The sequence below is a fragment of the Macrotis lagotis genome, chromosome 3 (genome assembly GCF_037893015.1).
Source record: "Macrotis lagotis isolate mMagLag1 chromosome 3, bilby.v1.9.chrom.fasta, whole genome shotgun sequence".
Classification (NCBI taxonomy): Eukaryota; Metazoa; Chordata; class Mammalia; order Peramelemorphia; family Peramelidae; genus Macrotis; species Macrotis lagotis.
This window is the reverse complement of record NC_133660.1, coordinates 282,966,513-282,993,699: the sequence shown is the minus strand read 5'-3', so window position 1 is coordinate 282,993,699 and position 27,187 is coordinate 282,966,513. Positions and strand designations below refer to the sequence as shown.

At 52.3% G+C, this 27,187-nt stretch overlaps 2 protein-coding genes across 3 annotated transcripts in view; one reads left to right on the top strand and one right to left on the bottom strand.

Annotated features, from left to right (window-relative positions):
- Positions 1-3,135: 3,135 nt before the first annotated feature.
- On the top strand, positions 3,136-9,220 carry OVOL1 (ovo like transcriptional repressor 1). 2 transcript variants are annotated; one of them, XM_074231048.1, is made up of 4 exons: positions 3,136-3,250; positions 6,535-6,752; positions 7,207-7,396; positions 7,554-9,220. In XM_074231048.1, the coding sequence occupies exons 1-4, from the start codon at positions 3,151-3,153 to the stop codon at positions 7,847-7,849; spliced, it is 804 nt and encodes a 267-aa protein (XP_074087149.1). In that variant the 5' UTR covers positions 3,136-3,150; the 3' UTR covers positions 7,850-9,220. The 2 variants fall into 2 exon arrangements, with proteins under 2 accessions (XP_074087149.1, XP_074087150.1); XM_074231049.1 differs by lacking the exon at positions 3,136-3,250 and adding an exon at positions 3,320-4,517.
- LOC141519397 (uncharacterized) overlaps positions 4,597-27,187 on the bottom strand; it is a 52,953-nt gene continuing 30,362 nt past the window's right edge. Inside the window, exons 4-6 of the mRNA XM_074231647.1 lie at positions 24,637-24,770; positions 7,622-8,574; positions 4,597-6,817 (exon numbers count right to left, since the gene is read on the bottom strand). The gene's annotated coding sequence lies outside the window, so the exon portion shown is untranslated. The remainder of the gene's footprint in view (positions 6,818-7,621; positions 8,575-24,636; positions 24,771-27,187) is intronic.

Sequence of the window (27,187 nt, the reverse complement as noted above, 5' to 3'; positions counted from 1 at the left end):
AAAATGTTATGACTACCACAAGAAAAAGGAAAGCTTGGAAGAGGAGGCTCCAGAAAGTAAAAGATAGAGGCTTGTAACCAAGGTGAACTCATCCAGCAAATCTGAATAGAAGAGGTCTAAAAATGGACCTTTAATGACGCTTACCTTGCATTTCTGATGAAAATGGTGGAGCAGAGTAGGAACTATGAAAGGTCCATATGGGGATCAAATGAACTTATTTTTGAGAATTAGAAGAAACTATACAAGGATGAAGTATTCACATTCTAATGAAGGAAAAGGGGTCATCTTGGTCATAGAAGGAATTAAAGGACTCTGGAGTCCTCTTGTTATGTTTGAATAATCCGAAAATAAGAAATAAAAAGGGGGGTGGTGGGAGAGAAGGGGGCACATCTTCTAGGGACACAAGCAGACTCTACAAACTAGAAAGAAGAAGTGGGGGCTCCAGACTCATTGTGAGGTTGTTCAAAGGTAAATTGGTCAAAGGATACACGTCCCCACACATTAAGAGGAGAGGGGAGAAGAAGGAATAGGAGGTAGGGTAGCTTCAGGAAAGAATTAGTCACAAGCAAAGCAAACTCCAACCTCGGGGTGAATCACAAGAGTTGGTTGAAAGGGAAAGAAAAGGAAAGGACCTAGGAATGACTTTGGGCAAAGAGAAGGTAGGAGGGTGGGAGCAGATGAAGACTGAGAGGTGCTTAGGGTAGTACATCCTTCTCACTCGTTACTCTCTTCTTTGTAAAGGGAAAGGAGAGGAAAATTCAATTTAAAAAGTTTAGTACAAACAAAACTAGAAAAGTTAAAATTAGAAGAAAAACAGTTAAAAACAAATCTTTGCAGTAAATTTTCTTGAAAGGTATCATTACCCAGGTATGTAAGGAATTGATTGAAATTTATATGAAAAAGGGTCATTCACCAATTGATAAAATGGTTATAAAAAAAAACCAGGCAGATTTTTGTCTTTGTATTTTAAAATTTTTTATGTTGATTCTTTCTTCTTCCCACACTCTTAACCCCCTTGAACAATTCAAAAAAATCATAGTATGCTGAGGACAGTCAAACTCCAAACACGGGCCATGTCTAAAATTGAAAATGTTGCCTTCTGAGGTGAGGGGGATGTGAGATGCAGAATGAAAGATGTTTTGGGACATGGCTGATGGGAGAATTGCATGTTGTGTTACCAGGATTCTGGTTTTATCTCTTTTTTCAAATGGGGGAGGAAAGTAGGAGGGAAAGAAAAAAATGGGCTCTTTATTTTAGCTTTTAACTCTAAGTTTAAAAAAAAAAACTAAATCCTGCTTCTCATAGCCCAAGACCCCAATGAGGAAAATGCAGCCAGCTTGGAGAAGTCCACAATCTTGGGCCAAGTTTTTCCAGGGCTGTTTACCTTAGACTTGAAGCTTCCTAATGTGGGGTCACTACCGCAGCAGCTTCCAGTTCCATTCATGGAGCACTGCACTCACCCACCAAATTCGAGGCGTGGTGTTGGGCTGGGGACTCGGGGCCAAGAGCAAGCCCTCGTTTTTAAGGAGGCTGTGACTTTTGAAAAGTGACCAGCAAGGCGACAATTTGAGGGTTGGGGAAAGAGCACTGGATCTGTGTGATCCTGGTCTAGTCTTTTGACGTAAGCCTCAATTTTCTTGGCTGTAAACCCCAATACTCCCTGCACTATCTAGCCCCACAAAGCTGTAGACATCAGACCTCAGAGGTGACCGGCAACCCCCGCATTTGACAGCTGAGGCTCGGAGAGTTCCCAAGCTCACCTTTAGCCTATAGACTGAGAGGAAGGCACTGGAGGGATTCTAGTGTGGATACACCCTTATTCGATGACCCTGAATTCCCCTACCTGATGGCTGTGAGCCCGGGGTCCACGTCTGCTGGCCTCAGGTGACCCCTCGCCCCCCCCCCCGGGAGCGGGGAGCCGACCCCGGCAATTCTTTAGGCCTTCCTGGCTGCGTTGTGGTCGGGGACCCTTGCCTTCCGCCCTGCGGAACCCCCTCGTGTACGGTGCCCCTGGCCCTTTATCATGCTGATGAGAATCAGACGAGCAGACCGAAGAGCCCCCCGACCCAAACTGGAGCTGTGGTTTCAGTCTGGAGCTGAGGGGAGGCCGGGGCATGGGAAGGGTCTCAGGGCCCTGTCCAAGTCGGGCTGGCTGGGCTGGTGTTGGGGGTGGGGGCGGTGGCTGGGGCTCATGAACATCTGACTGCGAATCCCACCTCAGGTGCATCCTTGCTGCCTCCCTGGACTTTGCTTCCCCATCTGGAGCCTGGCATAATAGAACCCCCCCCTTCCCGGTGGTCGGGAGGGTCCTGGAGTTAACCCAGCAAAGCCTGGCCCCTTGGTACCTTGTCCCCAGAGTAGGCACCCGGGGGGAGTTGGGGCAAATTCGCCAAGAGGCCCGGACCCAGGGGTGCCAGGTCAGGCCTCGTACCCGAGGGCAGCGGCTGAGCTTGTGCGTCTGGGCACGCACCCTGTGTGGGAGGTGAGACTCAGCTGGGCCCAGGTGTGCGAGGGCTGGAGGGCTCCCCCACTCCCAAAGCCGGCTGACCCCCGAAGGTGCCCTCAGTTCCCCACTGACCTCGGCTTGCTCTTCTGACCCGCAACCTCTAATGAGCCCTTTCCAGAGACGCAGCTCTGCCTCCGTGCTGTGCAGGGGGCACCGGTGGCACGGTGGAGGGCACCAGTGGGAGCCGTGTGGGGCACCGGCGTACGGCGGGGGGGCACCAGAAGCAACCGAGGCTTCCGGGTCCCCGACTCCTCAGGCAGAGCAGCGGGGCCCCCTCCCCCTCCCCGCAGCCCCGCCCCTCTTGCCCCCCGGGCCGGGGTCCGAGGCTCGCTCTGGGCCCCGGCGTCCGGGGCGTCCGGGGCTCCCCGCGGGGTCCCCCCGCCGTCCCCGCCTCCCCCGGGCGCTTGGAGCTCCCCGGGGGGGCGGCGCCCCGACGGCCGCGGGAACCGGCCGGGCAGGTGGCGGCCAGGTGAGGCGCCCGTTATCCCGGCACGCATGCGCCGTGCCCGGCCCCTCCCGCCGGCCCGCCCCGGCGCACGCAGCCGCCCATAAAGTGCGCGCCGTCGGGCCGGGCCAGAGCCCCGCGCTGCCCGCGCTGCCCGCGCTGCCCGCCGCCCGCCGCCCGCCGCCCGCCGCCCGCCGCCATGCCCCGGGCCTTCCTGGTCAAGAAGCCCTGCGTGTCCACGGGCAAGCGCGACTGGAGCGCGCTGCCCGACGAGGAGCGCGGCGAGATCTACGTGCCGGGTGAGCGGCGTCGGGGCTCCGCGGCCCGAGGGACGCGGCTGCGCCGGGGCCACGCGCGCCGGGCCGGGGCCGGCGGGCCTGGGGAGGCACAGGGGGTCGTCCCCGGGGGCGGCGGGGGGCGCCGCGCGGGGCGGGACCGCTCACCCCCCCCCAGCGACAGCACTAGCTCGGGGGCTCCCTGGCCCAGGCCCAAAGTGCGCCCCTAGCTCACCCCAACATCCGCCCTGCTCCCCTTTTCTTCCTTCCCCCTTCCCTCCCACCCTCCCTCCCCACAGCCAGGCCCCGGGCCTCTCCCCCTCTTGGCGTCAACCCCAGAAACTTGCTGGGCGCGTCTCCCCCGCCTCCCGAGACCCCCCAGAGCCTGACCCTGCGCCCTCCGGAGGGGAGACAGGGGGGAGGGGCCCTCAAGCTGGGGAACCGTCCGGCTGCGATGGCCAACCCGGCCGTGAGGATCTCCGAGCATCTCACCCTTAGGAAAAAACCTTGTATGGGTGGCCGAGCCAAGAGGGCGCAGCTCTGGGGTAACCCTGGACCCCTGGGGTCATGGGGCAAGCCCTAAACTGTCTCCCCGGCCCTGAGATTTTCCCCTTGGTCTCCTGACCTGGCTGGGCCAAGGACAGAACCCAGGAATCGGAGCTGCCCAGGGTCTGGGGGGCCAGGCAGCCTCGCTGCCCCCCAGGAGCCCCAGGCCCCCCTTCCTGCCAACACCTAGATTGCTTTTCCTCTATTAGGCCAACGTTGGATGTGGGGTAAGATCAGCCCCACGGTCCAGGCCATCTTGGGAACGATTCCCAGCATAGGTGGTCCCCTCCCCGGACCCTGCGGGGAGAGGCACCCGAGCAAGGCAGAGATGTGTCTGGAGGCCTCAGCAGGCCACAGACCTCCAAGCCGACCGGACTGCAAGGTCCCCCCTTTCACACGGGAGGGAGCCGAGGCCTAGAGAAGGGGCCCCGGCCGGGCAGTGCTGTCCTCCCTTCAGCCCCGTGGGCCCCTTTTACGGGAGGGCAAACAGAGGCCGCCAGAGACTGGAGCGGTTTTCCCAGGTTGACGCCGACGGTACGGGTCAAAACCTGCCGAGGCCCAGGGGGTTGGCAGGGGTTCATGGAGGGCAGAGGAGGGAGGCCGGGCAGGCAGGGCCCCCGCTTCCAGTTCTCATCCAGCCCACCTCAGTGACTAAGAGCTGAACGCATCAGAGCACGCCGCCGGAATCATCCAGGCGTCAGCTTTGTTTGTTTCTCGGGAGCCCCGGGGGCAGATGCCAGCCAGGGTAAATAGAGGACCATGGGTGTACTCCCTGCTCACCCCAAGAAGCAGACCCTGGGCAGGGAGGGAGGGAGAGCCACCTGGCCTTCGGGAAGCATTTATTGAGCACCCGCTGTATGTACGGCTCACGCTGCCGATGCTGGGAGGATAATGCACAGCCCTTTGTGGAGACCTTGGCAAAGAGGAATGCGTACCCCGGCATCGTGGGTGAATGCCGGCCACGGGCCGACGCACCCTGTCATTTCTCCCGACACGGTCATGGGTCCCCTTGCCTGCCTCTGCTGACCGCTGGCCTCTCAGGGTTGTGTGGACAAAGCTAGGCAGCCTCCAGGAGAGGTTGGGGTGCTGGGGGTCCCAGCTTCCTCAGCTAGGAGTCTCCAGCACCTGCCCTCCCCCTCCCACGGGGGTCTCATTTTACAGTTAGAGACACTGAGACCCCCAGGAGGACCAGCTAGGATGGGCAGGGACATGCTTGGAGAAAAGTCAGGCCAAGAGCAGCTGACCCTGAGGGGAGGAGCCAGAGGCCCAGGCAGCAGGGCTTGCACCATGGCTGGGCTGTGGGCAGGTGATGAGCGGGCCTCCGCCTCACCGGAAACACTCAATTAGGGGCCAGGGCGCCCTACCAACAGGGACCCAACCTGTTCTGCGTCCTGCCTGGGGCTCCGGCCACTCTGGTGACACGCACGCTCCGACACCCACACCCACCGGGTGAAGGGCAGCACCCAACATGCTAATGGGGGCAGGGAGGGAGGACCGGTCCAGCAGGGGCGGGTGGGTCTGAGGCAAACTGGTTCCCACCCTGGCTGGGGGCCTCTGCTGCCTGTCTGGTTTCACCCCAGCCCCTCACCTGTGTGAGAAGAAGCAGAGCTGGCCCAGCTCCCGAGATCCCCTCCAGGGGAGCAGACAGCACTCCTTTTCCCCTTGGGCCTGGGGAGCTCTGTGCTCAAGGATCAGGCCTGGCCCACAGACCCAGGGACACCTGTTGTACTATCCTGGCTGAGCAGGGATGAGGCTCCTACGGGTGATGGCTTCTGTGCCTCACCTTGCCCTCACCCACCCCCATACCTGAGCTGCCAGAGCTGGCGGGGCAGCCCAAGGGAGCTGGGAGCTCAGCCCCACAAGAGCCTCTTGTGGGGGGGGCCAGGCGAGGGGCTTCCTTCCTCTCTCACCCCTCCCCGACCCTCCCACTCTTTGTCTAAGCCTTGGCCTCTGCTTCCAGTTACGCAGGCTCCCCAGCCAGTGCCAACCAAACTCTTTCTTGTCAAACGAAAACCAACAAACTGATACTTGTTCCCAAAGTGAAAACTTTGCCTGGAAACGTGGCCGGGAAGCCTGGCCTCCGCTACTCACGGGGCCAGCGAGAGGCCGGCCTGCCCACCTGGCTGCCACGGGGAGTGGCACAGCGAGGGCTGCCAGGTATCGGTGCTGTGCCCCGGGGAGCCCAACCCAGCTCTCTCTGCCACACTAAGCGGTCCCCGGCGCGGGGGCGGCTTGTGTAAGGCTTGGGCAGCCCGCCCAGGAGACTGTTAGGGTGAATCCACCTGTTGCAGCGCCAGCCGCCTCCCTGCTCCTCCCCGTGGCCTGTTTGCCTGCCTGACTGGGCCGGAGCCATCCGCCCCCTCCCGGGTGCAAAGGCTCTGGGGAGATACCCAATGACTTCAGAGAGCTGGCCAGGGTTTTCGCCAAGAAAGGGGGTGGGGCCCCCACCAGGAATCCAGAGGGACCGGCCCAGGTGGGGCACAAGGCAGTTCACCGTGGTGGCTGATTGGCAGAGAAGGACGAATCCTCCCAGTTCCGCTAAGACACCATTACTCAGCGGGCATGTCTCTGAGCCGGGATGCCTGCTTGGCTGGCGTCGCCTGCAATTATCCTAATGGGGAGGCCTGGATGGGAGGGGGCCACGCCGAGCTCCCCTCGCCCTTGGCGCTGGGTTCCAGGCTGCCCCCTCTAGGCACACTAAGACTAGAATGTTCTCCGGCTGTACGTTCTCGGTCCTAATGCACCGGCTCTCTTGTCCACAGTCAGCCTCGGCTTCTGCCCCCCGCAGCCCTACCATGCTCTGGAGCCATCTGTGGCTGAGCCTCCATCCTGTCCGCTGGCCCTGGACATGAGTCTTCGGGAGCCTGGCTATGGCACCGCTCCTGCACCCTGTGTGGTGGCACAGTTGCCTTCGGAAGACCTGGGCCGTCTCACTGACCCTCAGACCCACGACCACGGCCTTCTGAGGCCCAAGATGAAGGTGAGGAGCCTGGCCCGACTTCAGGGTGGCAGAGGAACAGTACCAGGAGCAGGAACCAGGGTCCCCTGCAAAGGGCAGAGAGCCGGGGTAGATTCGCCTTCGGAGCGGATATCCTCTAACTCAGGGCCGGGGTGGGGGTGGGCTTTCTGAGGACCATGACCTGGAGGCCCTGGCAGCTGACCAGCACGCTCAGGTCCTTGGGAGAACATTGGACCCTCCCCCTGGGGTCCCTGACCACTGGCACTGTCTAGGAGGTGAACCCGGCACAGACTCCGTGCTCGTTCCAGCCTCACGCCCATCCCGGTGCCAGTGGTCATGGCCAGAGCCAGGCAGGGTGCTCAGAAGCTGGCCGGGGCGGTCAGGAGAGGGGGGGTGGGGAAGGGCCGGGGCCTGAGCATCCTGGACACTGGGGCTGGGCTCTGCCTGTGGTCACTCAGGCCTCTGTCCCGGGCAGGTGACTGTGGGAGATGGCTCGAGTGGGGAGCTCTTCACCTGCCACATCTGCCACAAGGCCTTCACCTACCAGCGCATGCTCAACCGACACATGAAGTGCCACAATGACGTCAAGAGGCACCTCTGCACCTACTGCGGGAAGGGCTTCAATGACACCTTTGACCTCAAAAGACACGTGCGCACACACACTGGTGAGTGGGGCCCTGGACCAGACGGTGCAGGGGCGAGTATGCATCTGCCACCTTCCGGTGCCAGGGAGGGTTGCGGGAGGCCCCGCCGGGGGCAGGGACCCAGGCTGGGTGGTCCGGAGCATGGCACCCCCCGTCACCGCCCCTCCCTGCCCTCCAGGTGTGCGCCCCTACAAATGTAGCTTGTGTGACAAAGCCTTCACCCAGCGCTGCTCCCTTGAGTCACACCTCAAGAAGATCCATGGTGTGCAGCAGAAATACGCCTACAAAGAACGGCGCGCCAAGCTCTATGTCTGCGAGGAGTGCGGCTGCACCTCTGACAGCCAGGAAGGCCACGTCCTACACCTCAAGGAGCACCACCCCGACAGCCCGCTGCTCAGGAAGACCTCCAAGAAGGTTACCGGCGCCCTGCAGACCACGGTCACCACCCTGCTGCAAAATGACCGCCACCTCTAACTCTGGGGAGGCTGGGGCCTCTGCCTCCCCAAGGGAGGGCACCAAGTTCACCACAGCCAGAACATCTGGGTGAGGGACTCCCAGGGTACAGGTCACCCACACAGTACCAGCCCCTCCTCAGCTCTGGGGACCCTTCTGCCAAACCATCCCTGTCTCCAGACCCTAACGTGGGTCGGGCCTTCACCCCGAGAGCGCACTGAGCCCGCTGCAGCCCAAGCATTTGGGAAAGGAGCCCCCTCAGGCACAGGGGCCCCAGTGTGCTTCGTCTCTGCAGAGCCAGAGAGGACACAGAGCTGGGGTGTCTCACCTCCCTTGGCTAAGGAGGGTTCCCCTGCTTTGGAGCCCCAGTATGAGGGGTTCAGGGAGAAGCAGCCACTAGCTGAACAAAGACTTCCTCATCAGGAGGACTTGAAGGGAAGACCCTTACTCAAGGTGGCTGCTGTCAGGGGTTCGAGTCCCCTCCCCGGCCTCACCCAAGGCCTTTTACAAAGAGCACATATGTACAGAGAGTAATATATTGTTGGAAGCTCTTCTCCATCCCTACCTCCTCCAAGGCTCATCCCTGTGGGCCCAAGTTCTTGTGTCCCCCGAGGCCTGGCTCAGACAAGGTCCTTCTGCCACGATCCCCTGGCAGCTCCCCACCCCAGGGCCACGTGGGTACTCACCACTCTGGTTGATTCCCACTGGCTCTGCCTGTGTCACCCAGAATCCACCATCTCCATCACCTGAAAGGGAGTAGCATAGACGGGGGCCAGGTGAGGGGGCTTCTGAACCTCTGTGGGGCGGGCAGGGTCCAGGGGTCCCGACATGGCCCTTCAGCTGACCCTGTGGGCCCCCATCCCCCAGATGATGCTCAGTTTACAATGGTGGGGAAGCTGCATCCCAGTTCTCTGATGTTTCTACCATTTAAAGAAAAAAGCTATTCTTTTGTCCACTTTTCCATTTGTTGTGGCCCTAAAGTAAGGGAGCTGGCCTGAGGCTTCTGTGGATTCTTCATTGTGGTCAAGGGAAGAACCGGTCCCACATCCTTCCAGCCTTGCCAGCGGATAAGACCTCTGACTGTGGTCATCAGTCTGGCTTAGGTGCCCCCGCTGCTGGGGAACCCACCCGGCTCTTCCTCCATCTTGCCTCCAGGTTCCCATTGCTCCCTTGCCAGTCCACCCGGGGTACACCCTCAGGATCTTTTGTTTTAACGCTCCTCTGCCAGAAGGTCTGGGGGGCTAATGTCTACACGGCAGCCCAGTTGGTTTACATGTTTTTATCACTACCCACCGGCTCTGCTGGCTGGCGTCACCAGGCTCTGTGTTGTCTGTTTGATTTTGTAACTGGTTTTTCTGTTCGTCAATAAAATCTAAACCCTCTTTGGTGTCTTGCTGGCCTAGACCCCTCCCTTCCCTCTCCTCACCCCCACAGCCCTGCCCCCTCTGGGCATCACAGAATGCCAGAGCTCCAATGGGACCCTGGAGCTTATCCAGTTCAAGGACCTTGGTTTAAAAGCCCTCCAGAGAGGAAGGGTCTTGACTAGGGTCACTGAGCCGCAGGACCATTAACCCCCTCCTTAACCCCATCCTGGCCTGCCCAGCCTCGTTGATGGAATCAGACTAAAGAAAGAAGGGAGGGAAAAATCTTGCCAGAGGAACAGAGCTCTGGAAGTGCCAGACTCAGGAGCCCAGGGTCAGGGATGGTGCCATGACCTTTAGACTGGCATGGCATGAGGGGCTAAGGGGAAGGAGAGTGGGGATCTGAGGAGCCCCCTCCCCTGGAGACCTCTCCGGGAAGGACCCACCTAAGACCATCTTTGTTGTGGGGGGTATTCAGACTTAGTGAGAGAGGGAAGCCAGGGGGTGCCAGTCGCCTCCTCCTTGCTAGCCCTGACCAGGCAAAGTGAATCAGTTTCTCATTTGACTCTTCCCCACATCCTTCCGAGGCAGGTAGTGTTATTATTGCCCCATCTTACAGTTAAGGGAGTGCCTGATGTGACTCGCCCAAGGTCACACAGTAAGCGTGAGGCAGGCTGTGGTCCGAAGGCCCAACTGCCTCAGACGCCTACAGACAACCCCACAGTATGCGGCTCCCCCCAGAGGCGTTCTCTGTAAGATGAGCATCGGGCCTACACAGGAATAGCCCCCTGTGTTGCACAGCTACAAAGTAAAGCAGTGGAGACAAAAAACTAAGGCAGGGCAGCAGGCAGGCCCAGGCTCTGGATGCAAATCCTACCTCTGCCAAACAGGACACTCAGCCATGACTTCATGGCTAACAATTTTATGAAGCTTTCAAGTTTACCAAGCTCTTTGTGACAGTCTTAGGAAGAAGTTGCGGCAAACAGGTTAAATGAGTTGCTCAGGGGTCAGATTCCTGACTCAGGTGAAGAGTTCCATTCTCTGCCACTAACATTCTATTGGAGGAGACCCCAAGAGGGCCCAAAACAAGTTAATTTGGGGAGCAAGTACAAGCAGCTGGGGGGAGGAGGTTCAGAGAGGCTCAGAAAATCAATATTTATTAAGCACAAGACTTCTGGGTCCTGTGAACAGGACTCACATTTCCTCTGATCCCCACAACCTCTCGAATCTCTTCCAAACAGAAATGATACACCAAAGATAAAGCACCATCATGGGTTCCATGGTCTAGGACCCTCAGAAGGTTCAACAAACCAAGCCCAAACCCAGGAATTCTCACTCAAGTGACTGGCAGAGCTCATTCTGCATCCCCCACCCCCACCCCCAGCCCCTTACCCTACTGGCAGCAAAGCTATCCTTGCAACACCAGAGCCTCCCATCCAAACCCACTTCTGTCCCCGGAACCCTACTGCCCCTTCCTCTAGCTCCAGACTAAGGACATTTGTTCAGGCTTCCCTATCCATGAGCCCCTCAGGGGCAAAAACCAGCAAGGGGGGGTAAGGGAGGGCCTGCACCCCAGAAGCACCAGTGCTGCAAAGCTCTGACTGCTGGTGCTGGGACAAAGAGCTGGCTACGAGGCTGGGCCTCTGCCAAGGCTTGGGGGAGAACCCAGCATCCAGTGGGGCCAGTTCTGACCCCCCCCCCCGAGACCTCAGGCAGGTGAACTGTGCATTGTCCAGTGTGGGAGGAGGTGGAAGCATCAAAGGGGACTGAGCCATGACATAAGTGACAAGGGAAACTAAGGGGAGGAAAAGACTGAAAGTACCAAAGACATCAGGAAGGAGAAATAGCAAAGACGTTGAATATAAACAGATAAGTCCGCTAGAAAAACCCTAACAACAGAAGAAAACCCCGCCTTCCAATACAGTAGACAAATGCAGGCGTTTATGAGTCAATAGTGCTTATAAGAGTAGAAGAAACAAAGAAGGGAGGGAGGGAGGGGAGGAAAGGATCCATTTGATACAACAGAGGACCTCACAGAATTTGAGACCATAGGCTACCCTAAAATCATGAATGATGCAGATTCATAATTCAGTGTCTTCAGTAGAAGAGGCAACTTAAAACTGGAAGCCCCTCTGTCCAGACAGCATTAAGGCATCTAAGGGAAACAGTCAAATGAGGAAAAAAAAAACCTTTTTATCAAATTTCTCTGACAAAGGTTTGGCATCCAAGACATAAAAGCAATTATTCAATATAAAACTAATAACCATTTCCCAATAAATGAATGGTCAAAGGATATGAACTAACAGTCACTTAACAATAAGAGAAACAAGTATAAATCAAAACTACCCTAATGTTTTACCACACACCTAGAAAACTGGCCTAAGTGACAAAACCCAACAGTAGTGAATATTGGAAGGGTCGTGGGAAGGCAAGCACACTAACCCCTTGTTAATGGAGTATAGAGTGGTCTGACCATCTTAGAAAGCAATTTACAACTGTGCAAAGAAAGGGACTAAAATGACACTAGAAGGTCTGAACCAGAGATTCTTTTATTGGACCAACAAAAACTCCATTGATAAGATACTCCACTGATAAGAAAAAAGTCACTGTAGACTCAAACATATTTACAGCAGCACTTTTTGTGAGAGTTAAGAATTGAAAATAAAGCAGAAACTCATCTATTGGAGAACAGTTAAACTGCAAGAAATGATGTGCTTGGGGCAGCTAGGTAGCTAGGTAGTGGATCAAGTCCTGGGCTTGGAGTCAGGAAGACTCATCTTCCTGAATTCAAATCTGACCTCAGACGCTTATTTTGTGACATTGGGCAAGTCATTTAATCCTGTTTGCCTCAGTTTCTCAGCTATAAAATAAATGGATGAAATGACAAACCACTAGTATTTTTTTCCAAGAAAACCCTAAATGTGGGGTCATAAAGAGTTATACATTCCTCAACAATGATAATGGAGGATAATCTGAAAATAGGTGCAATGTAAAAACAAAATGTGAATAATTTTTTTAAAAAATCTAATTCTTAGCAACTCACTAAATGATCTTAAGTTATTTTTAAAAATGTGTTTGATGAATACAGAGAAGGAAAAAATCTAGATGAACCAATACAGAGGGAGAGCAAATATATATATATATATATATATGTACAGTAACTACAAAATGGGAATGGAAAGAATGACATCAGCAATCAAAAATAAATATAACAGAATTATAAAGATCAAATGGGACTTGAATGAAAGGAAATGAAAAGACACCCCCTACACTACCCTTTTATGGAAGTCTCCATTAGATTTCTCTTTAACCTCATCAGAGTTCATCCTCTGATGATGATGAGGGTGAGGTGGCATTTTCTGGAAGTGACAATTGAATTGTCATGAGGTTGCCATTCATTGCTTTTGGCAGGCATATAAGTTGGTTGACTAGATTAGTTTTGGTTGCCACGTCTACCTGGGCTTCATGGCGTACTCCAGAAAAACATGTATTCAGCTCCGACTTCGGTAAGCCAGCCTTTATTCACAACCTTGTTTCACTCAGGGCTGCCATTTAGATGTGATACCTGCTGAGCCCTCCGCCACAAGAGCTATTCATCTTTCAGAGCCACTGGATTCCGTGTGCTGCTAATGAGTGGAATCTGTCCAAGCTCTTTGATACTGTCACTCATGAAGACTTGTGGAAGATCATGATAAAATAGATCATGGCAAAATGCCCAGAGAAGTTGTATCAGCATTATAAATCTCCACCAGTGTGTTTGCACAGGTTCTGGCTAATCTTCTGTTATGGCAAAAGGAGAAGTTTTGAATATCCTGAATAAGTTCACTTCCCTTGGCAGTGTCCTTTCCAGGGAGGTCCTCATTGACAATGAGGTTGACACTGGCATTGCCAGAGCTAGCTCAGTGTTTGGGAGGCTCCAAAAGAAAATGTGGGAGAGAAGAGGGATTAGGCTGACTACCAGACTGAAGGTCTACAGAGTCATTGCCTGACCTCATTGCTATATGCCTGTGAGACCTGGACAGTCCACCTACACCATGTCAGGAAACTGAATTGCTTCCACTTAAATTGTCTTGGGAAGATTCCAAAGATCACCTGGCAGAAGGTACTAGACATGAGGTTCTTTCTGGAGCTAAACTGGTAAGCATTCTAACATTCCTACAGAGAGGGCAATTCTGATGGACTGGCCACGTTGTTTGAATGCCGGACGTGGGCTTGCCAAAAAGACTTTTATGGAGAACTCACACAAGACAAGCTCTCACATGGTGATCAGAGGAAGTGATACTCTAAGGGTCTCTCTAAAGACTCTGGAATAGATTGTATGATATTGGAGACAGTGCACAGGACCTCCTACCATGACATGCCCTCATCAAAGAAGGTTCAGTGTTCTATGAGCAAAGCAGTGTTACAGTAGCTCAAAAAAAAAATACAAAATGCACAAATTTAGAGCCTCCACTCCAAATGCTCACATGGATTATTTGTGGCAGAGCCTTCCAAGCTCATATTGGTCTGATCAGCTACAATCAGACATACTATTCCTTGAATGTAACATGGTGATGTCTTTGGGTCCTCTGTGAGAACAAAGAATGACTACCAATGTCAGGGACCTGCTATGGTCAGACTGCTCTCTAGGAAGATCACCTTGACAGTGAACTTGAGGATGGACCTAAGGCAGGCAGATCCACCAGGAGGTTGTTGGCATGAGCACTAGACTGGTAAGGAGGCATATGAGAGAGGTGTTCCAAAGGTATCTAGGCATTCTGTGGCTCAGTGGATAAGAGTGTGGGGCCCAATGTCAGCCATTAAATCTGGCCTCAGACACTCACTGTGTGACCCTGGGCAAGTCATTCTATCTTGTTTCTCTTAATTTCCTCATCTGTAAAGTGAGTTGGAGAAGGAAATGCCAAATCACTCCAGTATCTTTGCCAAGAAAACCCCAACAACAGGCCTTGGCAACAAGCAATAGACTGGATATGGGGGGAAAAAGAGTGAAGCATCCAGGGGGACTCCTAGGTTATCAGCCTGGAGAACTGGAAGGGGAGAATTTGGGGGAAAGAGAATTGAGTTTTCTTAGCTATTTTGAATTTAAGCTTTCTGTGAGTTAAGCACTTCAGGATGTCTAAAGAGCAGTTGGAGATGAGAGACTGGAGGTCAGGTTTGAGAAGTAGATAGGAGAATCATGAACACAGAGTTGATGAGCTCAAGTGAAGTAATAGAGAAGAGGACCTGATCTGGATAAAGACCGAGGAGCAGTGAAGAGAGAGCCGAAAAGTAGGGCAGGGATGTTGATGTGTCCCAAAAGCCTAGAGAGAAGAGACTATGGGCAGAAGTGGGTGATGCACTGTGTCACAGGCAATAGAGAGGTCAAGAAGGAAGATTAAGAAAAGGCCCCCAAGGTTTGATCTTTAAAGACTAAGGTCCAAGTCCGGCCTCTTCATTAGCAATGGGACTTCTCAAATCTCCCTTCCCTTCTTGAGTGGCAAAAGGCTATTTTACATCTGAAGGTCTTCCCTTTCCATTTCAACATCTCTGAATTTTAATTCCACCTAGAAAGGTTGGACTCTTTAGGGGAAGTCTCGGGGTACGCTCTCTGCTCCATCCTGACTTCTTGAAGAGCAGAACAAATATCATTCCTTTTTTTTTTACTTTGGAGTGTTATTTTTCAATCAGGAGAACGTTGTCACATGGTTTCCCTAGATTTCTAGCAAAGGATATTAGCAAAGCACTCAGCCAAGTTGCTGTTTTGGAACAGCTGGAGATGTGGACTTGAGGACAGTCGGTCAGGTGCACTCTGATCTGGCCTTTACTAGCTCAATGTGAAAGTCTCCAGTGAAGAGCCCCATGGATCTGGCTTCTCAGTTTACTGAGAAACAGAAAAAGAGCCTAAGACAAGGGAAGAAGAAGGGAGGAGAAGAGAAAGGGAGAAAGGGAGAAAGGGAGAAAGGGAGCGAGGGAGAGGGGGAGAGAGAGAGAGAGAGAGAGAGAGAGAGAGAGAGAGAGAGAGAGAGAGAGAGAGAGAGAGAGAGAGAAGGAAAGGGAGGAGAGGGAGAGAAACAGACACAGACAGACACAGAGAGAAGAAGGGAGAGGGAGGGAGTGGAAGAGAGGGGGAAGAGAGGGGGTGGTGTGGGGAAGAGAGACAGAGAGAGACAGAGAAAGAGGGAGAGGAGAGAGAAAGAAAGAGAGGAGGAGGAGGAGGAGGAGAGGAAGAAGAAGGAGAGACAGAGAAAGAGGAAGAGGAGAGAGAGAGAGAGAGAGAGAGAGAGAGAGAGAGAGAGAGAGAGAGAGCAAGCACTTGGAGGGAAAGGGAGAGGGAGAGACAGAGCCAGAGAGCAAAATCTCAAAATTCTCAGTTTCTACTATGAAGGATATGTGGGTCAGCAGTTGAAACTAAAACAGGGAGATGTCTTGGAAGATGGGAACTACTTTTGCTCCAGGAAGCCCAGCCCCATCCAGCCCCAATATCTGTCTTCTGCAAACATCCAGATGCAGCAGGTTCTGGAGGATTCTGTCTCCAGGACCGGAAGGGGCAAGAAGAAGAACAGTTCATCTGAGCTGGCTTCTGGTGTGGGAGAACCTCAGAAGAGGTTCTAGGCCCTCATAACCTGGGGATGACTCAAGCTCCTAGAGCCCTTCCCACATCCATTGACCTCCTCCCCACAGGCCTGTCTTTCCAAACACAACAATGCTGTTGGCCAGGACCAGAGGTGCCACCCTCAGCCCTCTCTGCTGCTCCAGTCCATCCGGCTCTTGCCAGCCCCTCCCTGGAGGGACTCCAGGTAACAGGCCCCAGCGGTTCCTCCCCCGCCATGCAGAGGATGAGCAGGACCAGGAGAACTGGAATGACTTGAGCCTCTCCTTCCCCGGGGCACAAACAAACCTGCCTGGTTCTCCCTCTGCCAGCGGTAATAACAGGGCAAAAGGAACGGGCTCCGCCTGGCACTCCGGAAGAGGAGGGAGGATTAACCTCACGCAAGGCCCAACAAGAAGATGTGTCGCCCAAGTCCCGCAGCCTGGAGCTCCCTTATTATGACTGTTTCTTCGTGGGCTTGGTCTTGGACACTGATGCTCACTCTAGCTTCACCTGGTCTCCGCCCTAAGCCCGATGAGTCCTTTTTGCCCCTTCCCAAAAGAAGCTCCCAAATCCCACGTAGTCCCTAACTCATTCAGCAAACATCTTTTAGGACCTACATTGTCCCAGGCAACGGGAACTCAGAAATGAAGATGAAAAGGTCCCTGTCTTCAGAAAGCTAATCTCCAGGGAAAGCCACCTGGACAAAGAGGGGGTTTGCACCAACTCAATACAGAATAAGGGGAGAAGCAGGAAGGGTCTTGTATAGATGTGAGAGTGTGCGTGCATTCATGTGCTGGCTGAGTACTCTGGTCCAGCCTCTTGGGCTTTTCTTCTGAGGAGTCCCCAGTCTGGTGGGCAGTTTCCCCCCACACCCCTTCACACCCCTTCCTGTTGACTGGAATGGCAGGATGGCACACTAAGAGAAGTGAGCTGCCAGACAAGGCCTGGAGCAGCACATGGGGCTTTTCCCCCAAGCAGCCCCCACAGTATTGGGGACTGAAGAGAGAAGAGGATATGAATTTCAGGCTTCTGGGTAAAGGACTGAAGTGGGACCCAGAGCCTGGAGAACTTGGACCCATATTTGCTAAGGAGGTTGGGACTTCACTAGCGGGGGGACTGGTTGAGATTTGATGAAGGCAAAGAAGAAAGAGAAGAGGACCTAACATTGTATTAAGAGCTAAGGAAATCAGGGAAAGAGGAGCCATGGAAAAATCAACAGGACCCTCAAGGAGTTCTCTTTGACTTCCAAGATGTTCTCTCTCCAGGCTCCAGCTGAAACCGGGGACCGGGAGACCCCCCAGGGAACCCCTTCTACTCTCGCTGTGATAGTATGGTCCAGGAGATGTTCCTGTTATCAAACCTGGATTGGTTCTGTCATTTTCCCAGCCCAGTTTGATCTGTTTCTCCTTCTGTCCAATGGGGCCAATTGCTTGTAGCCACAAGAGCCTTTCTAGGACTTAGGTCCCTCTGATCCCGTCTCTCTCTCTCTTATCCAAGATAAACCTCCTGGGTCCTTCCACTAAACCTCTTCAAACCTCTTGACATCTTGCCATCCTCTAGACAAACTCCTGCTAGCCCTATTATTACAGTCCCGCCTTTAATCACCACACACCTTATTTCTAGAGTTTGTGACTGTCAACAAAATGCTTTCCTTGCTAATGGCATGTGAGGCATGTAAGCACCATTATTCCCATTTGACAGCTCACAAAACTGAGGCACCTAAAAGGGAAGTCACTAGGTCATCTAGCTGTGGAGAAGCCAGGATAGGATCATTTGATGTTATGGAATCAAGAGGCTTCCCCCTCCTACAGGGAAGGCCAGGTCTGCTCCAAGGGTGGGGAACCAATGGCCACCTCTGCAGAGCAAAGTGATTCTGAAGCAAGTAACCTCTTTTCTTCTTCTGAGGTTGTTGGCTGGTGGCACTTGATGTTCTCCAAAGAACTGTGGACAAAGGCTTGGAGATGGGCCAGAAGGTATATTCTCTCAATCAGAATCCACTGAGTTTGATTTCATTTCCTAGTAAAATTCTAGAATGCACCACTCAAGGGAAGGATTTGGAGCATTTGGAAAGGGAAACAGCAACCGGACAGTTTGTCCACAAGTCATGTCAAATGCATTTCTTGTCCCAACAGGTCAGGGGAATGCCATGGACAAGGGAACCTAGAGCTCTAAGTAGTGGTTAGTAATTTTAGGAGAACTCCATAGACTAGGTGGAGAATAGGAAATGCCTGGTTCGGGCTTCATTTTGTAGCTTCTCTAGTCTGTCATATGGCAGAGAAATGGCCCTAAAGAAGTGAGCTTCCCATCAGTGGAGGACTTCAAGTGGATCCTGAATAACCATTTGTCAACAGATTTTCTACTCAGTTGTGTTGAATTTGAAGCTTTATGGGGGGCTTTCTGGTTCCAGGATTGTAGAATTCCATGAAATCATTAGATTTTTCTGGAAACCCTAGTTATCATTAGGGTTATAAGTTCCCAAGATCAACACTGGGCCGGGGCTTGCCCAGATCTATCTTAAAGGAACTATACATAGAGAGGTCTGTGACCCCCCCCCCCCGCCACCCCTGCTGGTTTGTTTACTGTTTTTCTTTGCCAAAGACTTGGGGGCTGATGTGGGTGGGGTGAAGATGCCACAGCATGTCATCTGTCATCAGTGGAGCCAGGAGAGGCGAAGTTGTCACTCTGGTTAGGTGGGTCCCCACCCTGCACGAGACAGCAAGGGGAGCAATGACTCCTGAGTGGTGGAGCAAACATTGGGGTGAATCACCAAGCCCTTCCACCTCTCCTCTCTAACTGGTTGCCAGCTATTTCCCTCTGTTGCCCCAGTTCTGATCTCCATCCAATAGAACTCAAAGAGTCTCCCAGGTGGCTCATACATACCTTGTGGACCACCCTAGTCACCCTCTGCTCCACTTGGGGGAAATCTATCTTCCTCCTCTGTCCCCCCCCCTTGCCCCTGAGCAGGACAAGGGTTTATTCCTCTGTTCCTTTGGTGTTTCTCTCTGTCTCCCCTTCTTTTATCCAGCCTCAGCCTTCTCTTCTCATTCCAGCCGTTTCTGCTCCTGTCTATTCATAACTTGCTATCACTATTACCTTCTCCTTTGTTTATAGTCAATGTGCTACTTAAAATTCACTGGGTGCCACCAAGAACCTGGAGATAGATGGAGTCTGGAGGGTTTTGATATAAACTGGCTGGAGCAAAGAACAGTCTGACTTAGATATCCAGCAAGGCAGCCTGCTGGCCCGGTAGGCATGGGCTGCTTCAGAGGCGGCGCCTGAGCTGCTTTCCCTTCCCAGACCCAAGCCAAAAAGACTGATTCTCCCAGATTCTTTCTCTGGTCCTCTCTGAACTTCCTCAGGTTCATTTCCATGTTGCTAGTGCCGATATATCCTACTGTGGGGAAGCCTTCATCCAAACACTGCAGCCCTACTGTGTGGTAGCCTCCCATCAGTGGCCTTGGGCCTAGCAGACAGCTATCTCTGTCGCCATCCCTGCCACTGCCACCCTCTCATTTCTTCTTGTTTTCTCAATTACTATCTGGCTTGGAGTTTTTCCATCTTTCATTCTTTAAAACCCCTCCCACTGTGGGTTTTTTTCTAACCTAAATCTCATTTCGAAATCTTCTGCCCAAGGGGTTTTCCAACACCTCCCAGTTTTGAATCAACCTGCTGTTTACTGCCCTCTGAGAATAGTCATCCAGATGTTCAGAAGCGGGCCTGGGCCTGGGCCCTAAAGACACACCTCCCAGGTGAGATGGACTAGCTAGTGGCATCTGGAGAAGCCTCCATTTTCCTTCTGATAAAGGGAAGTGGGCAGACGTATCCCAGAAATGCACCCCCAGCCCCAATCATTGATTGGGAGAGAACAGCCACCGTTTGAGTTCTGGGGGAGCCAGTCCAGACAGAAGTCTCCTAACATCTCATGAAACAGGACCCTGCTAGTGAGCTTTATGAAAAGAACAGGCCAGGAAGGCCTGTTTCCCAAAAGAAATGGTCAGTAGGTACTCTGCTAGACACTCAAGATCTGAATAAAGTCTATAATCCCCAGCCCTGTTCTCAAGGATCTCCTGGTCCAATGGTGGAGACAAAGGCAAACAACTCTGCAAGCAGGCTATGGACAGGATAAAGTAGAAATAATCATTAGAGAGAAAGCAGAAGACCCAGTATCCTGGGGGACTGGCCAAGGCTTCCTGTGGAAAAGACTTGAAGGAGCCCAGAGAAGTAGGACAGAGATAAGGTGGGGGAGTGAAGGTTCTAGGCCTGGGGGATAGGGGCTGAAGAGGCCTTGGTCAAAGTGGTCAGAGTCATTGGATCCAACCTATTGTCAAGAGTGGCTTGGTGGCCATGAGGATCCCTGACCCATTTCCAACTGCCCAGAGGAGCCTGGAGGCCACCAAAAACTAGGGCAATGTCTCATCATCTGAATCAATAAAAATGGGCCGTTGCCTTTAGTGTGCCAACAGTACCACCGATCCAGGCCTGGCCAGCTGATCTATGTTTATACCCCAAATAGAGGGGAAGTGTCTAGGAGAGCTCTGGACACTCTGCTTGGGCTGCCTGGGCTGGGGAAAGGCGGGTTTCTTCCCACAGTGTTGAAGATCTTGTAGCCTTAAGCTCAGCCATTGGGCCCCAACTAACCTACCTGTCCAAACCACATGGTGTAGGGAAAAGCCACATCAAGGCTTGCATCCCAGTCCTGACTCCTGGGTTTCAGTTTCCTCATTTGTCAAAAGAGGGAATTGGGTTGGATGACCTTCAGAGCCTCATCAAACTCTATCTTAAATGCCATGAAGACCCTTCCCACTTCTGAGGGGCTCCAGGTGGAGATGGAAGGAAAACAGATCTCATAGTTCTGTTCTTTCAACACTTCTTTTGAGACCAATCTTACTGGACCAGGGCTAATCTGATCCACCCAGAGAATGATGTTACAACACCTGGTGGCAAGGTGAGCTCCCTCTTGGCACCTGGTGCTTGGAAACATGAAAAGACCTGGATTGATGGCAACCAGATGGAGAGAGGAAGGCAGGGAAAGGGACAAGAGAGAGGGTCCCAGGGTGGCCAGGTGTTCAAGGAGGGTCCAAAGGCAGAGGGAAATCTCATCAGATCAGGGCCAAATGAACAATGGAGCCATTAAGCATTTAATGAGAGCCTGCTGTCTTAGGGACACCATGGTAGACCCCAGGTGCCCAGAGATGGTCCCATTTAGGAACTTCATTTCTGCTAGAAACAACATAGGCAGGAGCAAGTAAATAACCAAAAAAGGAAAATGTCATTTGGGGTGGGGATGGAGAATCCCTCACCCTAGTTCTTCTGGGAATTTACTGACTTGCCGAAAAGATCCTAAAATCAGTTGCTAAGTGAATGACCAAAAGAGATCTAAAAACCGTATGATTGTTAGCCCTCCCAGAAGGGACCAGTCAGCTTGTCTGTCCTTGCTCCCACACTCTGTAGCCACATCCTAAGACCCAAAGGTTTGATCTTCAAATGGGGAGGCACTCCCAAGATGAATGGAAGGACCCCTGAGACACACTCACTCCTGGAACATCAACTTCCTTCCCTCCAGCCCTAAATCCATGTGGGTCTCAAAAGCCAATGAAGGGGGGCGGCTAGGTGGCGTAGTGGATAAAGCACTGGCCTTGGAGTCAGGAGTACCTGGGTTCAAATCTGGTCTCAGACACTTAATAATTACCTAGCTGTGTGGCCTTGGGCAAGCCACTTAACCCCATTTGCCTTGAAAAAAAAAACCTTAAAAAAAACCCTTAAAAAAAAGCCAATGAAGGTATATTTATGGTTGATATTCACTTAGTCCTACTGGAATCACTTACTCCTGGTCAGCTACAGGACTACCTAGAGCCTTACTTATTTCTCCAACAAGGAAGTTCCCAAAGTGATTTCTCTAGGGAATCCATTTCTCGTTGCTTTCTTCAGTTTTATAATTATGAGGTATTCAGGGAGGACTTAGTACTTGGTGAAAGGGGTGCTGCTCATCTCCCTTTGGTATCTACCTTCACCCAACTCTCACCTGTGGCTCCAAGAAACTGTAGTGGCCACACCCTGGTAAAACTGTCTTGGCAGACGGGATAAACCAGGTTGAGGGTAACCAACAGGCCTCAAACCTATCACTGAGTTGGGGGGTGTTTACCCCAAGCATGTGAAAACTTCCCCTGGCCGAATGGGAGGATGAGACCAATTTGTTCCAATGTCCACAAAGGCGACTGAAGCAGGTGCTGAGAGCTTGATCAGACTGAAGACACCACTGCATCCTAGGCGACTTTTGTCCTGCCATTGAACCTCAATGACTTTGGAAAAGAGAGCGAAGCTGCCGACTGTGCAGTTCTGCCTCACTGAAATCTAATTCACACAGAAGGAAAGGCTTTGGGCCTCTTTGAAAACCAAGGACAAACAACTATAAAATTTCCCCTCCTGCTCCTTAGCCAGGCTTCTGCTCAGGTTCCCTGGCCTCCTCCAAATGTTAAGGAAATTCTTCCAACAAGAAGCAAGTAGACACTGGTTGGTACCTGCTTTCTGTCCTTCACTCTTGGGTTTCTTTTCCCTCACGAGCCACAGATTCTTTTGTTTCTCAGAAGCTCAAAGACTGGGAGACCCCCAGGGATGAAGGATCCTCCTTGGGGAGACCGGTCTCGCCTGGTCTCTCTGGCCAGGCTCCCCAGGAGAGTCATTAGGTTGACGTGCAGAGAGTCTTTTAAGGTTACAAAGACCCCCAAACTGCAGCTGTACAGGATAACTTCTGCTCTTCTGCCCCTACTGAACCTTCCTAATTGACGTTTCATAGGGCCAGGCTGAGTCACTCAACACTGCCCTGTCCCTACCACGCACCTATTCAAGAGGTCTAGAGGGAGTCCATTTTCCATCTGAGCTACTATGAGCTTCTGTGACCAGGGATTACAAAGACCACTGTGCAAGGTTGTTCTCAAGATGTTTAAGGGTTTCTGTGAAGACTTGAGCTCCCTTCTTTCCTCCCGGACTGGGGTACAGACCAGGGCACCATCATTGCCCCTTGCCCCCCTTGCCCCTTGCATCAGAACCAAAGATTGAATGGATCAGAAGCCCAGCAGGGCCAGGCAGAGCATTTTATCCCCTCAACATCCAAGGAGAGAAAGGGCACCCACCCATCTCTATTTACCAGGCCAAAGACTTAGGACAAGAAAGGTGGAGTCAATGACTTCACAATCCCGGATAGACCAGTGTGAAAAACAGTAGGAGCCTGGTGTGCTGATGCCAGGCCTAGGGTGCCGCCATCCTTCCTTCCGGCTGACGCCAGGCGTCTGGAAGCTCGGGGCCCTGAGGGCAAAGCCTGGCTCTGCCCGAGGAATTACCCCACCTGGCCACACCCTTTGCTGCACCCCAGGATGCTCAACAGGCTGGGCCAGAGCCTGTGCTCTGCCCCCAAACTCTGTAAATAACTGGGACGCTGGGGCTGGCCTGTCCCCTGACAGCTCAGGGCTTTGCTGTGGGGAGAGCCCTGGAGGCGTGGCTCCAGTCATTCTGCCCGATTCCTATAAAGTCTGCTTTAACAAGCTCGTAAACTTCTGAGGGACTCCTCACATCTGACAGTGAGCTCTGGGGTGCAGAGGCTTCCTCTCTGAAATCAAAGAGGCCTCAGCATGACTCACACAGGCCATTTCCTCTAAGGTCAGCTGGCTCCCATTCTTGTCAGGCAGCACGTTGACTTCAGTCGTGGGACCTTCAGCATCCTCCTCCCAGTCCTGGCTGGCTGGAGCCACCAATCAGCACGGCCCATCTTCTGCAGGAGGCCTTTCCTCGTCTCCCTGGGGACACCCCACACCATGTGACTTCCCTGGGAGATGATGGTCCGCAAGTTCTGTAGATCTTGGATGTGCATGGCAGCTGTTTCCATGGTGTCTTTCCCTCAGACTGGGAGCTCCTGGAGGGCAGCTAAACCAGGAAGGTTTTAGGCAGATATATGAGCTCTCAGCACCCTTGGCTCCAGGGGCAGATGTTCCGAAAAGCTTGTAGGAGGGTGGGTGGGATTTCTCCACTCAAGACTCTTCTCCAGAGTAACGCTCCTGGAAGGTCCCAGGCTCCATGACTGGCCAAGCCCCTGGCCACTTCTCGGGGTGTCTTTGTCTTTTAACATCAGAAACAAAAAATCAATCACATGCTTCTAAGCAAGACTCTGCCTCCCTCCCTTTAAAAGTCATGGTCCTTGTGACCCCTCTCTAAGGAAGCGAATGGCCTCCACTATGAGTGATAAACTTAGTAAAGCTGAATGTATCATCCTAGGAAATCCTCCCTATGGACCATCAGTGACTATCCTCCCTCCACAACTTGATGACCCAAGACCTAGAAGCCACCCTGGATAGGACAGGGTCACTGAGCTATCAAATATCTGAGGCTGGATTAGATCTCAGCTCTAGCAGAACTTTAGGTCTCAGGGCTCTATCCACTGTAGCACCTTCCATGTGTTAGGAAAAGCTTGGATTTTAGAAGAACCAAAGGGACTTGGTTCTCACCTCAAATAGTCAACCAGACAGTCTGAGACCCATCTGTGGACTATTAGGAAGAACACTGGAGAGGAGTAAGAAGAGCACATGCCCCAAGGGCCCTTCTCTGCCTAGTGCAGAGACTGAGAGCATAATTCAGGTTTCACTCATCCCCTCCTCTTCCTCCCAAACCCTTTCAGGACACATACTGGGCCTTAGTCTGGGCCTATGTCAAAGGCTGGGCTCTAGGTAGGCCTGACTGCTCTGGAGGGATGGGATGAGAGTGTCTCAGTGACATCTGTGATTTGGAGGTCCGGGAGGTCATGAGAAATAGAGGCAGTTGTCAGAGCTGGAGGGTCCACCAGCAGCACCCTCCCTCCAATCTCCCCACCAGTGGGTAGCTCACTTTACCTTGGTCTCTTCCCATCACTTTCTCTCACTCTCTTCCTTTTTCTTTCTTTCTTAATTTTAAAAAAGTGAGTGGGATGCCAGTGTCTGTGATATCCTACGCTTAGTTTCCTCCAGATCGCAGGAAGCCTACAAACCTAAGGGAAGAGAATGTGGATTTAGTGTCCATGGGTGGGTCACGATGATGATGATGATGCAGACAACTCAATGGTGGATCTTCAATGAACCTGAGACACTTCAGAGCTGAGACACAGGACCCCAAATCCATTGGAACCTGAAATATTTCAGATTATGGCTGAGCCCACCCCTTTGTGAGCAATTTGAGGGAAGGCCCTGGATTGGATCAGGCCTACATTTCCTTCCTCTCCAGTGACAAGTATGTGTTCTGTACATGCAAAACATGTGTCCAAGAAGAATTTGCCTAAGATGGTTGGTTGGTCTCCATGGTACCTGCTTAGGATTGACTCAATCAAGAGGCTGAATGGGAGGGCCTGGCTGTGGGCTTCTGCCTTCTGGGTCTCAAGACTTCTTTCCAGAGATCATCTCTCAACACTCAAGTTCAAACAAGGGACCCCTATTTTAATTAAAATCACAAATAAAATCATCTAGCAAGAAAACCTCTAAAATGTACCAGCCTGCCTTAAAAAATGGATAACTAAAGCCCAACCAAACTAGACCTAGTCTACCAGTCAGAGAAGTAAGGCTAGGGAAAAGAACAAATTCTCCATTCAACAGAAGCTTTTGGGGCAGCTAGGTGGTGCAGTGGATAGAGTCCTGGAGTCAGGAGGACCTGAGTTCAAATCTGATCTCAGACACTTAAATAACTGCCTAACTGTTTGACTTTGGGCAAGTCATTCTTTTTTTTTTAAAGGTTTTTGTGAGGCAAATGGGGTTAAGTGGCTTGCCCAAGGCCACACACCTAATTATTAAGTGTCTGAGGCCAGATTTGAACTCAGGTACTCCTGACTCCAGGGCCAGTGCTCTATTCACTGTGCTACCTAGCCGCCCGCTGGGCAAGTCAATCTTAACCCCATTGCCCCATTAAATAAGTAAAATTAAAAATTTCTAACTCATCAGAAGCTTTCTCTCTCAGAGACAGATTTTCACAGCTCTAGAGAACCCCCAGGCAAGGAAAGCTCCCCAAAGCCTTCCCTGAATGACCAGTGCTTGGGTGACTTGTCCAGAAGCCCACTGCCATCATGTCAGGAGCAGATCTGGAACCTGGTTCTTATTTACGACTTCTCCTTGCTAAGCAAATACAGCACAGCTTGCTAGGTTAGGGTTAGGGTTAGGGGACCCTGGGATCTGGGAGCTCACGCGGCCTGTCTCCTTTACACCCAGGAGCTAGGACAATATCCTTTCTACTTTGACTCCTTGAGACCCTCCCACAGGAGGATTCTCTTAACTATGTAATACCTTCCCTGAAGGGCACTCCTGGGATTGAATCGTGTTCTGCATTCAGAGGAAGAGAGAGAGATGATTCCTGACCATCCCAGAGGCCTCTGAGTAGTGTAGAGAGATGAGAACCACCATGAGTCAGAGACTCAGAAGGAGAGGGCACGCCATCCCCAAAGCCTCAGCCATGTGCAGGAGCTGGCCCCCAAGATGAGTCTTAACTCCTAGCCTCAGAAACCTTAGAAACTAGTAGGAGCCAATTTCCCGGTTTGATTTTTTTCCTTCTTGGTGAGATTTTCCGCTTGCTCCCAAGCCAAAGGGCCAGACACTGGAGAAGTTTGACAGATCAGAAGAGAGAACAAATTCTTGCATATTCTGGATAATCTCTCCAATTTCTCTTTGTCGCTTTCATAGATGTGTTCCTAGTTCTAGGAATTTTGGATAACTGTCGTTTAATGAGAAGAAGCTAGCTCAGAGGAAGCTGCTGTTCCTCCCCTCTGGAGTACACTGAAAGAGGAGCATCACGGCCTAGACCACCAGGACTTGAGGTGTCAGCAGTGGCCCTCTTGGAAGCAGGAGTCTGAAGGTCTGGTTGTCCAAGCCACAGATGTCCTCTTTCTCCTCACGGATCCCAGATCTTATCTACTTAAAGAAAAAGCCATGCCACACTCAAGTCAACTCTTTGTCTCTGAGAAGGGGGGGGGGGGCTGGGAAGCGCAGTGGATAGAAGCTGGACTTTTCTCAGCCTCGGGTCCTTCATCTGTAAAATGGGGATAATGATGGCCTTAAAGTACAGTGGAAAGACTAGCTATGATAGTTGAGGCCCCTGGGCTGTTCCAGGTTCTCATCTAAGGTCTTAGGAGATAAAGAAATATTCCTGTGCCTCAGACATCAGATTCTGGTTTCCTGCCTTCATGTCTTTGTCCAGGATAGTGGGCTGAAACTTGGTTCAAATGCTATGTCTTTCCTGAAGTCTGCCAATCACCCACTTGAGGATTATTTTAGGACTTTGGATCTTTCAACATACTCTGTTAAGATAATATTGGGTGGCAGCTAATATTAGTTAAGATAATTTTAGGTGGTACAGTGGATAGAGCACCAGCCCTGGACTCAGGAGGACCTGAGTTCAGATCTAGCTTCAACAATTAATTGCCTAGCT